Source organism: Neomonachus schauinslandi, chromosome 15, assembly GCF_002201575.2.
Source record: "Neomonachus schauinslandi chromosome 15, ASM220157v2, whole genome shotgun sequence".
NCBI lineage: Eukaryota > Metazoa > Chordata > Mammalia > Carnivora > Phocidae > Neomonachus > Neomonachus schauinslandi.
Genome location: NC_058417.1, coordinates 16,866,842 through 16,885,017, shown reverse-complemented (window position 1 = coordinate 16,885,017; position 18,176 = coordinate 16,866,842). Strand labels below are relative to the sequence as shown.

At 55.4% G+C, this 18,176-nt stretch overlaps 1 protein-coding gene across 1 annotated transcript; it reads left to right on the top strand.

Annotated features, from left to right (window-relative positions):
* ANKRD13B (ankyrin repeat domain 13B) lies at positions 1 to 17,416 on the top strand. Its single transcript, XM_021704306.1, has 15 exons — positions 1 to 114; positions 11,433 to 11,568; positions 11,702 to 11,826; positions 11,914 to 11,959; positions 12,795 to 12,938; positions 13,034 to 13,223; positions 13,300 to 13,366; positions 14,401 to 14,482; positions 15,237 to 15,301; positions 15,534 to 15,664; positions 15,770 to 15,927; positions 16,105 to 16,257; positions 16,387 to 16,550; positions 16,633 to 16,709; positions 17,185 to 17,416. The coding sequence occupies exons 1-15, from the start codon at positions 1 to 3 to the stop codon at positions 17,414 to 17,416; spliced, it is 1,884 nt and encodes a 627-aa protein (XP_021559981.1).
* Positions 17,417 to 18,176: the final 760 nt, after the last annotated feature.

The window sequence follows — 18,176 nt, the reverse complement described above, 5'->3', positions numbered from 1 at the left end:
ATGATCCCGGCCAACGCCTCCGCCAGGAAGGGGCCCGAGGGCAAGTACCCGCTGCACTACCTCGTGTGGCACAACCGCCACCGCGAGCTGGAGAAAGAGGTCCGCGCCGGCCAGGTACGAGCGCCGTCGGGGCGCAGCGGGGACCCCACGGCCGGGCACGCCCGCCGGGTGTGGGGAGGGGGCGCGGCGCGGGCTGTCCCGCCTCCCTGGCGAGTTTGCAGCGCTTCTTTGTTCGCAGCCGCGGCTTTTGTGCTTGTTGACCGGGAGAGGGTGATGGGAGCGGCCCCCGCCCGCTCCCCTCAGGCTCGGACGGACGGCCCACACGTGTTCCGGACCCTCCCAGGTTGGGGTCGGGGACACGGTGCCCCTCCTCGGCCGAGGCGGAGGGCTGCGGGGAGGGGCTGCCGGCTCGGGTCCGCGCTCCATGTGGTGGGAGAGTCCGCGGAGCAGCCGAGCAGCGACACCTCCCGCGTGAGTGTGCGGAGGTGGGCAAGGCCTGCGTCGGGAGGGGGGGGTCACAGGTCAAGGATCAGAGAATCGGCTGTGACACTCCCAGGCATCCCAGCCCCACCCAGTGCCCTCTACCCTCACGGGTGAGCGCTACATCTGTTTGCTCAGATTGGGCAGAGCCCCTGGATCCCCCAGAGCCCGGTGCCGGCTCTGGAATGGGGAGTGGAGAGAGACACCCCCCTCCCCCGGGGAAGCCCTGAAGGGCCTTGTCCAGGTGCTGAAAGGAGCTCTCCTGCCCTCTGGTGCTGGGGCCTGGCTTCCAGGCGCGGAGGAAGCTAGGGGGCCGCTGGGCACAGGAAGGATTTGAGGTTCTGCACACAGAGAGGGCTCCCTGGTTCCTGCCAGTCAGGGATAATGGTGGGTCAGCCAGCTTTGGCTGGGCAGTGGCCTCCCAGAGGCCTGGGTAAGGGATAGGGTCTCCTGGTCATTCTTCCGGACCAAGGCAGGCACAGTTCACAGGTAGCTCCCAACTCTGCCACAGGCCACAGATGGGCATTTGGGGTGTGGACAACTCACCCTCCAGGCTGGGGGAGCAGGGGCCAGAGCTGGGCCCAGCCGCCCTGCTTTGCTTCAGGCTGAGGCCTGCAGACTTGGCCCAGATCTGGGACCCTGGGGGCATGGGAGTGGTTCGTCCAGGAATTGTCCCCTTGGGGAATATGCCTTTTGAGGGCCACTTCCTGAGTCACAGGAAGTTCAGTTTGAGGAGCTGTTTGCTTCCCAAAGGCTGAGCGAGGTGGAGAGCAAGGTGAGGGTCAGAGAGCTTCTTGGAAGTCCACCACTGAGCCCTCAGAGCAGCAAAGCATCCACCTCTGCAGAGCAGTCCTAGGAAATGTTGGGGTGACCTGAGCCTCCAAGCCTCTGGGCTGGTTGGGGTGTCCACTTGCATTCCACCTCTGCTCAAACAAGGGCACTCCAAGTTGCTCCTCAGACCATGCCTCTGTTTATCCATTGTAAAGGAAGTGGTTTGCAACCATCGAGCCCTGACGAAGGAAGCGAGGCCTGAGTGGTAGGTCCTGGGGGACAAAGATGAACAAACAAGGCACATCCCTGGCTCTCAAGGAGACCCTGTTCTGGTGATGTGAGCATGAACGGGGAAATACAGTATGATGTGCTGGGTGCTCGGACAATCCAGTCTCTTCTGACTCTTTTCTGTTTTCCTTCCCTGAGGACAAAAGAAGACAGGCTTCTGACACAGGTTACAGCTGGAGGGATTTAAATCTGATACGAGAGGAACTTCCTGATGGGGTGATTGATGATTGGTCCAAGGACTGTTAGGCAGAAGGCGAGTGGCTGAATCTCCAGAAGGTCTTACTTGCACTCCCTTGTTTGAGGGGTGGCTGGTTCTTCTCTTGCTGAGATTGGAGAGAGGCAAAATGCCCTAGAAGAAAAGACTCTCACATAGGCCTCTCTTACTGATAGTACTCAAGTCAGCCATCTTGCTGGAGTGAGATTGGTGTGGGGAGCCCAGGAACCCGCTGCATGTGGCAGTGCTTTGGGGCTGCTGAATGTGTTTCTCTTTCCCCTCGGGCTGCCACAGAAACTAGGCACCAGGTTCAGCCCTATCTTCACCTTCCCATCCCTCCCACTTCCGTGGTGTGTTAATGTTTCCTTGAAAGGGACACCGGCTGCCCTGATCCAGGATGGTGGGGGGAGGGAGGAATATAGCGCACTGGTTGAAGTTAACCCTTGTTCAGCCACAAAGGAGTCAGGCCAGTCCTTTCCTTCACTCCAGGGGTGCCAAGAGGGGGAATGCCGATCAGTCCGGGTAAGAGAGGCTCCTGGATGTATCTCCGCTCTAGGACTGACCCAGAATGGCCCTTGCATCCAAGATGTGCACTATTCAGTCCTTAGGGCAAGGCGCCCCCAGGGAGAGCCGAAGGTGCCCTACCCAGCCCTTTCCTGCCGGGGGATGGGCCTGGGGGCAGCCACCTAACATCATAATGAAACCCTATAGACCCTAGACATCCCAGCAGGGGTTCCCTGACCTCTGGTGCCCTTAGCACCCACTGTCCCAGAACACATCCAAGCTTTCCTCAAGCACACAGCAGCTGGGTTTCCCTGGCTGCCTCTTCTGCACTCCAAGAAAGCCCTGCAGAGGCCCTCCCATGGGCAGGCTTGGCAATGCTGGCAGGCTGGGGAGGGGGATGGCATGGCAGGCTTCAGAGCAGATTCGATGGCTTTGCTCAGTGCCCTCACCCCTATAGCGCTTCTTCGGGGCTGGAAGCAGGGAGCGGTGGGGAGATGGGAGGTGCTCACCAGGTGTTTTGGTGAAGGGAAGGGTCCATGACCACCCCTAGTTGGCACCCAGCAGGATGGTGGTTGCTGGGCGCCCTGCTTCCTGTCACACACACGCCCTGCCAGACCGGGAGGGGCAGGGGGCTGTAGGCCAGTGGATGTGCCAGTTTCCCCTTGGCTGACGAGGCCGTGAGGTTGGCTCAGCTGGCTGTGTTCTTGAGTCACAAGTCCCTGGTGTTCCCTGGGGGACAGGAGGTGGAGGTTAGGCTGCAGAGCTCCCTGTGGGAGGGCTGAGGGGAGCAGGGTTCTTCCCTTGGCAACAGGCACTCTGGAGGGGGCCAGACTGTGTTCCTAAGGAATCATTTTCTTTCTTCCTGGGGCTGCCTCCATCATGGTCCTCCTCCCTGATTTCCTCAGTTCATTTTCCTGACCTAGAAGCAGGCAAGATGGGTTCGTGGGGGCCCTAGATTCTCAGACAGAGGCTACCCCACCCGAGGTACCTGGTGTGTCCCAGAGCACCTGTGACCCCCTCTCCCCCTCAAGTAGGCAGTCCCACAGCTGACGAGTTGGGAAGCTCAAGAGAGGGACCCACAAACCCCAGAAACCCAACATCAATGTGTCTGGGAAACAGGGGAGGGGCTGCGTGGGGCAGGATGGAGGGGGGCTGCGTGGGAGGAGAGTCAGTAGGTGCCACCCTCAGCCACCCAGCTCAGCTTGAGGAAGCATCCGGCCTCCCTGACCCTTGAGTGAGCTCAGGCCTACCTGGTGGGAAGGCTGGGAAGCAGTGGCCACCCCAGCCTCTGGTGGTCCTCCTTGGGGCTGGGGGAGGCAAAGGAGCAGGGAAAGGACACCAAGGCTAAGCACGCCAGGCTGTATGCTCTGGGCCCTTCACCTTTCTTCTCCAGCTGGATACATTTGGTGTGTCCTTGTAAGATTTCATCTAGCAAAAGGATTCTGCTCATGCTAAACCAGTTTGAAAAATACCCTGCTAGTGCCTTGGGCTCAAGGGGTACGCCGTGTGCGAGTTCACTGGCCACAAATGCGCGTGTTACGCATCAGTAGGCTCCTGCAGATCCAGAGGGCGTCTGAGCACGCAGGTGCTGTACACCCAGGAGAGCTCATGGACCCTGAGCGTGGAGGCCGGAGGAGTAGGATGGGTATTCCTGTGGTACCTGTTCCACGTGTGTGTGCGTCTAGGTGTGGGCCTGGGTAGAAGCAGGGCGTCCCTCTGCCCGGGGAGTCCCAGCCCCTAAGCTCAGTAGACCCCTGCTTTTGTCCAGCAGACGCCTGCTGGGGTGCAGAATTTCATTCTCCTGGTGGGGAGGGCCAGGTGTTAGGTTTCATGGGAACCTTTTTCATTCCAGCAGTGAAAGAGCTGCAGGCCTTTGCTGAAGAAATGAATGAATTTGCCCACCTGGGCCCGGGGCAAGATGCCACTTCCAGGGCAGGCCCTGCTTTGGGCGGGTTGGGGGAGCTTCTCTGGGGGTCGGCTGGGTGTATGCGGGGGGGGGGGCCCACATGGGCCCCGGCAAACAGCAGGGCCCTGGGGACCGTGGGCAGAGCCCCTGAGGAGCGGAGGGAGGGAGCATGCCAGCCTCTCTCCGGGGCCTGGAGGTGAGGCACCTGAGGGGGAAGGGAGGCAGGCAGCATCTGGAACCCTAGGGGTGCCGGGTGGGGTGCCCTGCCCGCTCCCTGGGGCCTTGTTAGCAGCAGTAGCGGGTCTGGGGCAGGGCTGGCGGGCCCTGAGATGGCTCAGCTGCAGCTCCCTGGGAAGACTCCTGACTTCCCAGCTCGGAAGCTGTGGGCCCTCCGTCCCACCCCAGGACTCAGGGCCCACCTCGGTGGTCGGCTGCCCAGGGGCTCGCCCATCCCATAATAGGGAAAGACTAAATAGTGCTCTCCCTCCTCTGTGGGGAGCTGGTGTAGAGGAGCGCGGGGTGGGGGCGCTCAGATCTCTAAGTCACCGCTCACGGGGCCACGCGGGCCAGGCATGCTTTGTTGTTTTTGTTTGTTTTTCCTGAGGTTCCTAATATATTTAAAAATGAAGAAATGAGGGTGCCTGGCTGGCTCCGCTGGTAGAGCTTGTGACCCCTCATCTCAGGGTCATGAGTTCAAGCCCCACGTTGGGCATGGAGCCTCCTTAAAAAATTAAAAATAAACAATGAAGAAATGCCAACAGAGAGTTATAAAAATTATGTAAATTGCTTAAATTATTTAAAATGTTTTGTTTGTGACAATAGAGTTCATTCTCATGTTTTAAAACATATTCAGCTGTTGTTAGAGGCTTGTCATGAAAAGGCAGTAGTCCTCACCCCAGCCCTCCCCATCTCTCTCATTCCCTGGAGGCGGCCACCTTGAACTCTAGGCTGTTCTGTTATTTACCTCCATAATTATAAACAATATACGTCTACGACTATTTATTGGTTTGTCCGTTTTACCTGTTATTGCCTTCCCCTCCCCATATCCCTTAAATATAGTCACTTCTGCATTTGTTGAACAAATATTTATGAAGCACCGGCTACGTGCCAGGCACTGTCTAGGGGCTGGGGATGTAGCATTGAACAAAACACACAGGGACCCTCCCTCTGTGGGGCTTACTGTCTCGGTGAGGGGGACAATGAAAAAATGAACAAGCAATCTAACGTGGGAAGAGAACTAAAGCAGGATCAGTGGCGACAGATAGATACATAGCAAGTGTCATTTGAGACGGGTTGTAAAGGCAGGCCTTTCTGAGGAGGTGACATTTGAGCGGCCACCTGCGTGGAGGGAGGGAGAAAATGCCGAGGCCACCTAGGGTGTCGAGCAGAGTAGAGTTTGGAGGAGAGGTGGGAGAGCACATGAGTTCAAGGAGATGTCCAGGGCTGTTGGATTCTGTTCTAAACAGGATGGGAAGCCTTGGGAGTGTTTTGAACTGAAGGGTGTCAGGATCTGCGGAACATTTCACAGGATGATGGATGCCGCGATGGGTCATGGGGAGAACAGACCTAAGAAGCCAAGAGAGGAGTGAAGAGACCACAGGGTCACCGGGTGAGAGATAGGGTGGCTGCCACCAGCATGGTAGCCTCAAGGTGATGAAAACTGAGAAGCGTCTGGATCTGTTTTAAAGGTAGAGCCCATGAGATCACGTCTATGCTGATGGATTAGATACGGAAGGTGAGAGAGAAGGGAGAGAGAAAAACAGTTACAAAAGTTTTGTTTGTTTGTTTGTTTTTACCAAAAAAGGGAGTGAACTGAGGTAATGTTTCCTACGAGGGGAGAATTGGGGCAGGTGCAGCTGTCCAGGAATGGCTGGAGTGAAGAAGGCGAGGGAAAGATGAGAAGTCGCAGGAAGTCGGGATGTCCCATTTTGTCTCATGAATTCAGTTATCTTTTCATATATTTCTGAGGATGTCAATTACTGTTTTCCCTCCAGAAAGTTTTCTCCTGTTTCCTGCATTGACAGTGTTTCCTCTGGGTTTTTAGCATCTGTTTGCATGTTTTGGTACCTTTCATGTTGGTGGCTTTCCTCAAATGTCCAGTCACCCTTGGCTGTTGGAGCATATTTAAGAATGGGGGTGTGGAGGGGTACCCAGGTGGCACAGCGTCTGACCCGGTTTCAGCTCAGGTCACGATCTCGGGGTCGTGAGATCGAGCCCCGTGTCAGGTTCCGCGCACAGTGCGGAGTCTGCTTGGGATTCTCTCTCTCTCTCCCTCTGCCCCTCCCACTCATGCTCGCTTGCTCTCTCTAAAATAAATAAATCTAAAAAAAAAAGGGGGGGTGTGGAGCTTATTGATGCATGGGTGGTACTACTATGCAATGATTGGCTGGCAAGCTGGCCTGCTTATTGTAGGATCCCCAAATATCTGTACCCAGAGGTCTCTGGTGCCTCTAGTGTCTCCAAAGAAGAATCCTCCAATCTCCTGCTAGGGGTGGGATGGGGCAGTGGTGTGGAAGCAGGGAAGGGACTGAGCTTTCACTGTTCAATACTTTTTAGCCCCATGACCTCATCCTCAGGCCAGTGTCCCCATATCCAGTGCATCTCAGGCTCAGTTTCTACAGAGAATAAATTCCTGGCATCCTATGGAGGGGAAGGGGGGCATCTCCCAGATTTTCAAGATTGGGGAGGGGGCCAGGGGTTCTGAGTTTTAACCAGCTCCCCTGTATTTAGCTCTGAGCCTCACTCACACCTCTGCCATCCCCACTGCCTGCATGTTCTGGACATTTCAAGGGTGATCTGGCCTGATACTCACTGGGGTTCCCCTATGTGAATGCTTGGGTTCTAGTACCCTCTGCTCCCCTAAATCAGTTGTAATGCCTCAGCCACTTTCCACGTTCTAAAGATGCGTTAACATTTCTCATCTGCTAACATCTTTTCTCTTTACTCTTGTGGGTTTTAAATATTTTATTGATATTCTTATACTTACTCACAAATTTTCCTTTTGGGGCACTCTTCATTCCTTTGTACGGATCTAAGTTTCCATCTGTTAACATTTTCCTTCCACTTGAATAACTTCCTTTAACATTTCTTGCATGTCTTCTGGTGACAAATTCTCTTAGCTTTTTTTGTTTGTCCACAAAAATCTTCATTTCCCCTTCATTTTTCTCAGAATATAGAATTCTAGGTCAACATTTTCCCCCCCAGCACTTTAAACATTTCATTCTATTGTTTTCTAGCTTGCATGGTTTCCCTTGAGAAGTATTCATTATTTCCTGTGTTCTTCATAGTGTGTCTCATTTCTCAAAAGGATTTTAAGATTTTGTTTTTATCACTAGTTTTCAGCACTTGATTATGATGGGCCTTGGTGTAGTTTTCTTGGTGTTTGCCTTGCTTGGGATTCGTTGCATTTCTTGGTTCTGTGGGTTTATCATTGTGTTAGTTTGTGCAAAAAATTACCACAGACTGGGTGGGTTAAAACAACAAAATTTTATTCTCTCACTGTTTTGGAGGTTGGAAGTCCAAACTCAAGGAGTCAGCAGGGCCCCACTCCTTCCAAAGGCTCCAGGGGAGAATCCTTCCTTGCCTCTTTCAGCTTCTGGTGTCTCCAAGCATTTCTTGGCTTGTGGTTGCATAACTTCATTCTCTGCCTCCTCTTTACATAGAACTTCTCTCTTCATGGATCTCTCCTTTGTATGTCTTATAAAGACATCTCATTGGATTTAGGGCCCACCTGGATAATCCAGGCTGATCTCAGGGCACCTGGGTGGCTCAGTCGGTTAAGCGGCTACCTTCGGCCCAGGTCATGATCCCAGGGTCCTGGGATCGAGTCCTGCATCTGGCTCCCTGCTCAGAGGGGAGCCTGCTTCTCCCTCTCCCTCTGCCCTTCCCCCTGCTTGTGCTCTCTCTCTCTCTCTCAAATAAATAAAATCTTTAAAAAAAAACCCACCCATGTTCCAAAAAAGATCACATTCACAGGTTCTTGGAGTTAGGGTATAGACATATATTTTTGGGGGGGGGGGCACCACCATTCAACTCCCTACAGTAATTTAAAAAAAAACAAATTTGGAAAAATGTTTAATGTTATCTATTTAAATTTAAATTTCTCTTTAAATTTATCTCTTTAAATTTTAAAAAGATAATGTTATCTCTTTCAATTTCAATTTTTTTAAAGATTTTATTTGAGAGAGAGCATGAGCAAGAGAGAGAGAGAGAGAGAACGAGTGAGCATGAGCAGGGGGTAGAGGCAGAGGGAGAAGCAGATTCCCCACTGAGCGGGGACCCCCCCCCGCCGCCCCGGGATCATGACCTGAGCCGAAGGCAGACGCTTAACCAACTGAGCCACCCAGGTGCCCCTAAATTTAAATTTTAAAGAGATACTGTACCTCTGAAACAAATAATGCAATATATGTTAAGAAAAAAAAAAGAAGAAGAAGAAGATAGCAGGAGGGGAAGAATGAAGGGTGGGAAATCGGAGGGGGAGACGAACCATGAGAGACGATGGACTCTGAAAAACAAACTGAGGGTTCTAGAGGGGAGGGTGATGGGAGGATGGGTTAGCCTGGTGATGGGTATTAAAGAGGGCACGTTCTGCATGGAGCACTGGGTGTTATGCACAATGAATCATGGAACACTACATCAAAAACTAATGATGTATGGTGATTAACATAACAATAAAAAATTTAAAAAAATTTTAAAGAGATAATGTTATCTCTTTAAATTTCTTATTTCTCCTACTTTCTTATCCTATCCTTTGGGGACTCCAATCACACATATATTAGAATGCCTTATAGTGTCTCATAGATAGTTGAGGCTCTTTGAATGTTTTTCAGTACTTTTTTCCTCCTCTGTGCTCCATTTCTGTTCTATGTGTTCTGTTGTTATATCTTCAAGTTCACTGATTTTTTTTTTATTCGGTAGTGTCTAATCCAATGAATTTTTCATTTCAGATATTATACTTATCTCTTACTCTTTCCCCATGAACATTGTGTTCATGTGTTTCTGTAAACTCATGAGCACATTGAGCCATTCACCATCTTTATCATTTCTTTTTTTCAAGGTTTATTTATTTGAGAGAGAGAGAGCACACGGGTGGGAGGGGCAGAGGGAGAGGGAGAGAGAGTCTCAAGCAGATTCCACGCTGAGCGGGGAGCCTGACTGGGGGCTTGATCTCACAACCCTGAGATCATGGCCTGAGCTAAAACCAAGAGTCTGACACTTAGCTGACTGTGCCACCAAGGTGCCCCATCTTTATCATTTCTGAATATCTCCCAATTATGGGTCATATTTTCCTACTTCTTTGCATGTCTAGTAATGTTTTTCTAGTAGTTTGTAACTGGGTATTAGATATTGCAAATATCATATTAAGCATCTGGATTTTATTGTCTTCCTTTAAAGAGTGTTAGGCTTTGTTCTGACCAACTAAGCTAAGTTACTTGTAAATCAGTTGGATCCTTGTGAGATTACTTTTAATCTTTATTAGATTGGATTTAGGTGAGCCTTTTCTCTCAGGATAGTTTAGCCCTACTACTAAGGCATACCCATTCCTGGGTGTCTGTGGAATACCCTGGGCAAACAACAAGGACTCTCCACTCTAGCAGGTTGGAGCTTGAATGTCTCCTTGCCCTGAGACATGAGAATTGCTGATAACTTACCAGCTTATTGCTCCTTTTCTATCTAGTGTTGCTGAGTTTCACTCTACATAGGCCAAGTTTAGTATTCATTCAGCAAAGACTTGAAGGAACCCCATGCAGATTTCTGGAGCTCTTTGCACAGCTCACTCCTTCCTGAAACTCTGTCCTGCAACTTCTTGCTAGCTCAGCCTCCCTGAACCCCTTTCTCTGTCTCCTCAACTCCCAGCAAGACTACCATGCTCTGCTAGAGATTCCCCTCCCTGAATTGCTGTCTAGAATGTTCTTCCACGTAGAAATCTAAGCCATCATAGGGCCTACCTTGTTTGTTTCTCTTACTTCAGGGATCACAGTCCTGGGCTACTTGTTGCCTACTATCTGAAAACAATTATTTCATGTATTTTGAAGCAGTAGTTTTCTTTGTTTATGGGAGGATGATTTCAGCTTATCTCATCATGGTTGCAGTAGAAGCCTTTTGACTGGCATTTTAATCAAGTTTGGGGATGGAGAGGAGGAGTTACATGCATGTGGCCAGTTCACTGTATTTAGCTAGAGGCCTTAGGCTCCTGAAATATATATATATTTATTTATTTATTTAAAAGACTTTATTTATTTATTTGACAGACAGAGAGACAGCGAGAGAGGGAACACAAGCAAGGGGAGTGTGAGAGGGGAAGCAGGCTTCCTGCTGAGCAGCGAGCCCGATGCTGGGCTCGATCCCAGGACCCTGGGATCATGACCTGAGCCGAAGGCAGATGCTTTATTTAACGACTGAGCCACCCAGGCGCCCCCTGAAATATTTTTAAATATTTATGTTTAGGGGTGCCTGGGTGGCTCAGTTGGTTAAGCGACTGCCTTCGGCTCAGGTCATGATCCTGGAGTCCCTGGATCAAGTCCCGCATCGGGCTTCCTGCTCGGCAGGGAGTCTGCTTCATCCTCTGACCCTATCCCCTCTCAGGTGTTCTCTCTCTCTCATTCTCTCTCTCTCAAATAAATAAATAAAATCTTTTAAAAAAATAAAATAAATATTTATGTTTAACAGACATGTTTTTTATCACCCGACAAAAATCTCATACTGTCATCATGCTATTCACAAAACAGTAATAGGATTTGTAAAAAAAGTTTTAAAAAAGTTAATACATAGTGTTCCACAGGCAAAGGACATGGGTTTGAAATGGTACCATGAACATATCCTTTCATTCCTGTCAATCTATTACAGCAACTGTTAAGCCTCACTCAAGGATAATGTCAATGATCTAAATTGATAGCCCTTCCTGAAGGTGTGATCTTGGACCTGTAGGCTGGGTCCTGCCTCAAGTGCCCTCCTTGACCAACAGCCTCTCTAGACCACCCTTGAACCCTAGGCTTACTCTTCCCAGGCAGCCCAGTTTGGAGCCTTGGAAGAGTCAACCCAGGCAGGGGACGTAGGTGGACAGGAAAGGAGGAAGGGCCTTCCTTCCTCAGAGCTGCTTCCTGCCCTGTCCCGCAGCCTCTTTTCACCCGCCCGCACCCCCCCGCCCCCGTTGCCTGGTGAGGTGGGCAAGGCAGGGCGGCCGGGTGGCTCCTACCCGCCTAGAGGCTGTTGGGCTCAGATGGGCTGCCTCAGAGGTGACCAGGGATACATCTTCCCCTCCTTCTCCAGGTGGACATCGAGCAGCTGGATCCCCGCGGGCGGACTCCCCTGCACCTGGCCACCACACTGGGACACCTTGAGTGTGCCCGCGTGCTCCTAGCCCACGGTGCAGATGTGGGCAGGGAGAACCGCAGCGGCTGGACAGGTGGGCGCCCCTGCTCACCCCAGCCCCACAGCCAGGGTCTCCCAGCTTCGAATCCTGCCCCTGGGTGAGCGGACGGGGGCCCCGGGGAAGGGTTCTGCCCTGATGTGGCCCCCCCCACCCCGCCGCCCCGCAGTGCTTCAGGAGGCTGTGAGTACCCGGGACCTGGAGCTGGTGCAGCTGGTGCTACGGTACCGGGACTACCAGCGGGTGGTGAAGCGGTTGGCGGGCATCCCCGTGCTCCTGGAGAAGCTTCGCAAGGTGAGCGCCAGCCTCTCAGCCTCCCCACCGCAGCCCTCGAGCCCTGTGTCTAGCGCAGACTTAGGCACCCTCCTTCTCATTCTCCAGGCCCAGGACTTCTACGTGGAGATGAAATGGGAGTTCACTAGCTGGGGTAAGGGGGCCGGGGTGGGGGGGGGCTCTCTGGGCATCCTCCCACCCCCGGGTTTTTGCACCTGCTGTTCCCCTGCATGGTGCTTTCCCCGGGGCTCCTTCTCATCGTTGAGTTCCCAGCTCAGTGCCACCCCCTTAGCTAAGCTTTTCCATGCTGCCTCAGACACTGTCTGGATTCCATTATTATTACTTCCTTCACTTTGTAAGGATCCGCTCGTTTGTTTGTTACTTGTCACTCCTTGCTAGAAGGTAAGTGCCCAGAGGGCAGGGGTCCTGTCTTGTTCAATGTTGTATCCTCAGTGACTAGAATAGTGCCTGGTACACAGTAGGTGGTTAATAAATATTTGTTGGAAGACGGGATGAAAGATTGAGTGAATGAATTAACAAATGGTGGCTATGGGGCGCCTGGGTGGCTCAGTCGTTAAGTGTCTGCCTTCGGCTCAGGTCGTGATCCCAGGGTCCTGGGATCGAGCCCCGCATCGGGCTCCCTGCTCAGTGGGAGGCCTGCTTCTCCCTCTCCCAATCCTCCTGCTTGTGTTCCCTCTCTCGCTGTGTCTCTCTCTGTCAAATAAATGAATAAAATCTTTAAAAAACCCCAAAAAACCCCAAAAAACAAATGGTGGCTACTAGGGACTTGCTGGCGGCTCGGACGTGCCTGTGTCCGGCTTCAGGTTGCTCACGTCGGAGTGACTGGTTTACATTCACGTGGGGGGAGTTGAGGAATTCTCTCGTCCTTTCCCGGCCACACCGCTGACCCTGACCCCCGTGCCCCGAGGTGGCCCAGGTTGGGTGGGCCAGGCAAATTGAAGCCACCTCTGACCTTCCCTTCCACCTAGTGCCCTTGGTGTCTAAGATCTGTCCCAGCGACACCTACAAAGTGTGGAAGAGCGGGCAAAACCTTCGGGTCGATACCACGCTCTTGGGCTTTGACCACATGACGTGGCAGCGAGGGAACCGCAGCTTCGTCTTCAGGGGCCAAGGTCAGGCAGGCAGGAGGTGGGGCAAGGTGGGAAGGCTGGGGACACCCCCTGCCTGCCCCCCCCCAAACACCCCTGTGCTGTTCTGTGGCTGGCAGATACAAGCGCCGTGGTCATGGAGATTGACCATGACCGCCGCGTGGTGTACACGGAGACGCTGGCCCTGGCCGGGCAGGACCGGGACCTGCTGCTGGCGGCCGCTCAGCCCACGGAGGAGCAGGTGCTAAGCCGGCTCACTGCGCCCGTCGTCACCACACAGCTCGACACCAAGAACATCTCCTTTGAGAGGTGAGTGGGCACAGCCTTGGTAGCCTCGAGCCAGCCTGCTGGGGGGCCCCTCACCTGGACCACTCTGCTTCCCCAGGAACAAGACTGGCATCCTGGGCTGGCGCAGCGAGAAGACCGAGATGGTGAACGGGTACGAAGCCAAGGTGAGGCCGCCGCCCCCTGATCCCGAAGCCCACGACTCTGGCCTACAGCCGGCTGGGCGGGGCTTCCCCACCACCCCCTCCCAGCCTTGGAGGTGCCGAGGCAACGCGGCGTGGAGGGAGGGCACGAGACGAAGAGGCAACTGATGCGGACGCCAGAGTTTATTGAGCCCTTACTGTATTCATGTTCAGGGCACCGTCCCCATGTTTTATTTGCATGACGTATGAATACGCATGCGCGCGCGCACGCACTCAGTCCCAGCAGCCCTTTCGGGAAGGTGCTATTATTATTATTCCCGTTTTACAGATGTTCATTGAGCCTTTGCCACAGTATCCCATTTAGTCTTCCCCACGACCGTGGGGGAGGGTATTGGCCCGTTCTCTGATGAGGAAACGGGCTTGGAGTGGTCACATGACCTGTACGGGGTCACTCAGCTATCAGTGGCCCAGCTGAGGTTGAGACCTTGGCTGCCTGACTCCAAGGCCAGGCCTTTACCCCTGAGGATACTGTGTTGGTCCCTCTGGGACCCCTGTCACCCCCACAGGGCCAGAGGGTGGCGCCGGTGAAAGCAGGAGCTAACGCGTGCAGCATGGCCCTGGGGGGTGTCCTCCTGGAAGGCTTCCCTGGCCCGCTAGGCTGGGCTAAGGCCTCTGCTTTTGGTTCCCACAGCCCTGTGCTCCCGCCACCAGAGTGGGTCTCACACTATGTTATAACTACCCCTTTTCTTGTCTCTTCAACTAGTGTGTGAACCTCAAAAGGGTGGGGATTGTCTCTAGTTGTGCTCGTTCACCGCTGTACCCCTGATGTCTGCCTCAGGGCCTGGCACATAAAGGCTCCTCACAAAATGTTTGTTGAATGAGTAAGAGAATGGATGAATGACTTCATATATTTACTTGCCCAAAGGCTGGGAGATTGGAGCGAACAGCTCCCCTGTCCCCCAGTGGACCCTCCTTTGCAGAAAGTGTTCCTAATGCCCTTGGGGGCAGGAGGTAGGGTCCTGGAATTGTCTTTGAGCCCTTTCCTCATCTGTCCCCAGGTATATGGGGCATCCAACGTGGAGCTCATCACCCGGACGCGGACAGAGCATCTTTCAGAACAGCACAAGGGCAAGGTCAAAGGTAATGAAGCGGAGGTGGATGGGGAGAGGTGTGAGGGAGCAGCGCCCACTCGAGTCCCTCCATCAGTGCTCCCTGTGACATCCCAGCAAAAGCCGGGTAGTTTATTCACGCAAACACATTTCAGTTCAAGTGCCGAGTGCTAATAATTGAGAGTGACTGCCTGGAGTGCAGCTAGGAAGATTCTAGGCAAAGTTTGGGCTCAATGGGAGGGAACGCTACAGCTGGTAACTGATGTCCGCACTGGATTTGGGGTGGAAGCGTCATGTGTGTGGTTTATTGGCCGTCCCCGTCCAGTGCACCAGGCCCTAAGCAGTAAGTCAGGGGCCTGCCACTGATCCTTTGTGCCTCTTGATACCACACCTGACTCTTGGGCATCAGTGAGTCTCTCTAAAGTACCAAGACGGGAGAACCAAATGAGGTAATTAAGACAGAAGTGCCCGAAGGAAAACACAGACAGACACATGCATACCCCAGCACTTCTCACCAAAGGCACGTATTTCTTGTCCAGTGTCACCAACCTGGACCCTTTTGGAAGTTCCTCCAGAGCCCCAGGCCTATTTTTATTTCCGCTGTGCTTGTAGTGGTCCTGGTCCCTGTCCCTTAGAGTCCTCAGTCACCTTCAGATGCAGGTGCCCGAGTGTTTAGTGTGGCTGAGCAGTCCTCCCCACCTGCCAGGAACCAGCCTCCTCACTAGGTCTCGGGGGCTGGCACGGCTGAGGGTTCAGTGTCCTCTGAGACGCCACATTTCTTGTAGGCTGTAAGACACCTCTGCAGTCCTTCCTGGGAATTGCCGAGCAGCATGGGGGCCCCCAAAATGGGGTGAGTGTGTGCCAGGGGTGCCCTCGTGTGGAAGGGTGTGGATGTGGCTCAGGAGGCAGCCTGGGAGGCGTCCTGCCCAGCACGGCCTGTGTGGAACCACTTCCCACACTGCCCAGGGCCATGTCAGCTGCACGGTGGCTGGGGGGGATGGCTCTGGGGCCCACAATCCCAAATGGTTGGCCTGGCATCAGAGACTGAGAAGGGCTCACGGGCACCCCCTCATGTGGTACAGACCCTGATCACTCAGACTCTGAGCCAAGCCAACCCCACTGCCATCACTGCAGAAGAGTACTTCAACCCCAACTTTGAGCTTGGCAACCGGGACATGGGCCGCCCCATGGAACTCACCACCAAGACACAGAAGTGAGGCCCCCTATAGTGCTGGGGAGGGCTGGGCGGGGTCTCCCCAAGGGACTCGGAGGCCGTGGCTTCTACTATGCCCCTCACCCCTTGGGATCTGGGGGGCAGGTTCAAGGCCAAGCTGTGGCTGTGTGAGGAGCATCCCCTGTCCCTGTGTGAGCAGGTGGCCCCCATCATTGACCTCATGGCTGTCAGCAATGCGCTTTTCGCCAAGCTCCGGGATTTCATTACCCTACGCCTGCCGCCTGGTTTCCCGGTCAAGATTGGTGAGACCCCAGCCCCATTTCCTCTCAGCCGCTGGGTGTGTGTGTGGGGGGGGCGGGTAGGGCTTAGATGAGGTGTGTGTGTGTTTTGGGGCGGGTGGGGCTTAGATGAGGTAAAGATTAGGGGTGCCTAAGGTGTGAGAAGGTGAGTGGTGGCACCCGCTGTTTCTTCATCCTCAGAAATCCCAATCTTCCACATCCTTAACGCTCGCATCACCTTCGGGAACCTCAATGGCTGCGACGAGCCGGTGCCGTCGGTGCGAGGCAGCCCCAGCAGCGAGACCCCGTCCCCAGGCAGCGACTCCTCCAGCGTCAGCAGCTCCAGTTCCACCAGTGAGGCCCTCCCCATCTGCGTGTCTGCCCGCACGTCCCTCCCCACCGAGCACCGGCCGGCTCCCTGCGCAGGCGGGAGGCCGGAGGGTGCGTGCGGCCACGCCCTGACCCCCAGCCTGGCGTCCTCAGCCTCGTGCCGCGGCTGCGAGATCTCCCCCGCGTTGTTCGAGGCCCCACGCGGCTACAGTGTGCTGGGCGGCCAGCGGGAGGCGGCGGCCCGCGACGACGACGATGACCTGCTGCAGTTCGCCATCCAGCAGAGCCTGCTTGAGGCGGGCAGTGAGTATGACCAGGTGCGTCCCCGCCATCGCGCCGCCCCACGGGACTGCGGCCAGCCGTGCCACCCTGGCCAACTGGCCACGTCCCTCCCTCCAGGTCACTATCTGGGAGGCGCTAACCAACAGCAAACCGGGCACTCACCCCATGTCCTACGAGGCTCGCCGACAGGACAGGTCAGTGCCCGCCTGTCCTGACCTAGCACCCCTCCCCCGAATAACACATGCACGGAGTCCCTCAGGACCCTGTCGCAGTGGGTGAGGGCACCAATGGCTGGGCGGCCCCTCGTGGCCCCAGGAAACCGTGGGACCCTCCGTAGGGCCCCTACTGGTTTGCACACGACTTCCACCCCCACCCTTTCCTCACTCCAAAAGCAGCCTCAAGGCCTTCAGACCCTTACCGGGCAGGATGTTAGGGCTGGGGTTCTAGAAGATGCCCACACGCGCTGGTCCACCGTCAGCTGCGAGGATGGGCTTTGTAGGGGCAGAGATCTGTCACAACTGGGTGGGAGCCAGGGAGGTGACGCAGGACTCATCGCCTCCAGCGGAGGGTGGCCACGCCTCCTCTGTCCTGGGGCCCCCACGCAGTCTCCCGGCCCCGCTTATGGGCAGGCGCGCCCCGGAACCCTCGACGTATCTTACCCGCCCCCAGGAGCGCCCCGCCCACGCCGCAGCGCCAGCCCGCTCCCCCCGCGGCCCTGGCGTCGGTGCCCAGCCCTCGGCCCAGCCCGCGCCCGGGCGGCCACGTGTTCCGGAGCTACGACGAGCAGCTGCGGCTGGCCATGGAGCTGTCGGCGCAGGAGCAGGAGGAGCGGCGGCGGCGCGCGCGCCAGGAGGAGGAGGAGCTGGAGCGCATCCTGCGGCTCTCGCTGACCGAGCAGTAGCGCCCGCGGCAGGACCCCTGGGCCCCGCCCCGCCCGCCCCGCCCGCCCCGCCCCGGAGCCAGACTCGCTCGGGCCCGCGTGCCCGCCGGGCGCGGCCGGGAGACTGGAGCCGCCGCCTCGGGGCCCTCGGGGCCGGAGAGGAGCCCCTGGCACCAGCCGGGGAGGGGTTCGGCGCGGCCGCGGGGTACCTGTCCCGGCCAGGGCCCCGGAGGCAGCTCGCACGGCCCGGTCCCCCCTGCTTTGCTGTATCCTGACGCCCACCACTCTATCCTGGGCTCAGACTTGTCCGAGGGGGCCAGGCCGTCCTGAGGGGGAGCCGGGTCCTTAGAGGAGCAGTGTCCCCCATCCCTCGCTCCTTCTGGCCGGTCCTCCTTTTCTGCTCACAGAACCCACTGTAGGACACTGTCCGTGAAGCCTTTGCATCTCCGCTCTTCACCCCAGGGGGGCAGCTGAGCTCCCCACGTGCTGTGTTGCTGCTTTGTCCCAGACACAAACCAGCACGTCGAGGGCCCAGCTCCTCCTTCACCCCGGCATTTCAGCGTCAAGTGCACTTAGCGGGGTGCCCGGCTTCCCCAGCCCCCCCACACCCCTCCCGGGTCTCAGGGTGGTCCCAGTTTCTCCTTGGGCGGCCAGAGGTTGGAGTCCGATCCCCACGGCACACTTTTGTGATCAGGGAGGGTGTCCAAGGTGCCCCCCGCCCCTCCCCCCCTCCCCAGGCCTGGGCAAGGCCTGATTCCTTCATGATGTCTTGGCAAATGCG

What these genes read in the sequence shown, in the direction of transcription:
- ANKRD13B (XM_021704306.1), top strand. Translation starts at nt 1, where the DNA reads ATGATCCCGGCCAACGCCTCCGCCAGGAAGGGGCCCGAGGGCAAGTAC. An exon ending in TGAACGGGTACGAAGCCAAG is followed by an intron (nt 13,367 to 14,400) that starts GTGAGGCCGCCG and finishes ATCTGTCCCCAG; the next exon opens with GTATATGGGGCATCCAACGT. An exon ending in CTCACCACCAAGACACAGAA is followed by an intron (nt 15,665 to 15,769) that starts GTGAGGCCCCCT and finishes TCTGGGGGGCAG; the next exon opens with GTTCAAGGCCAAGCTGTGGC.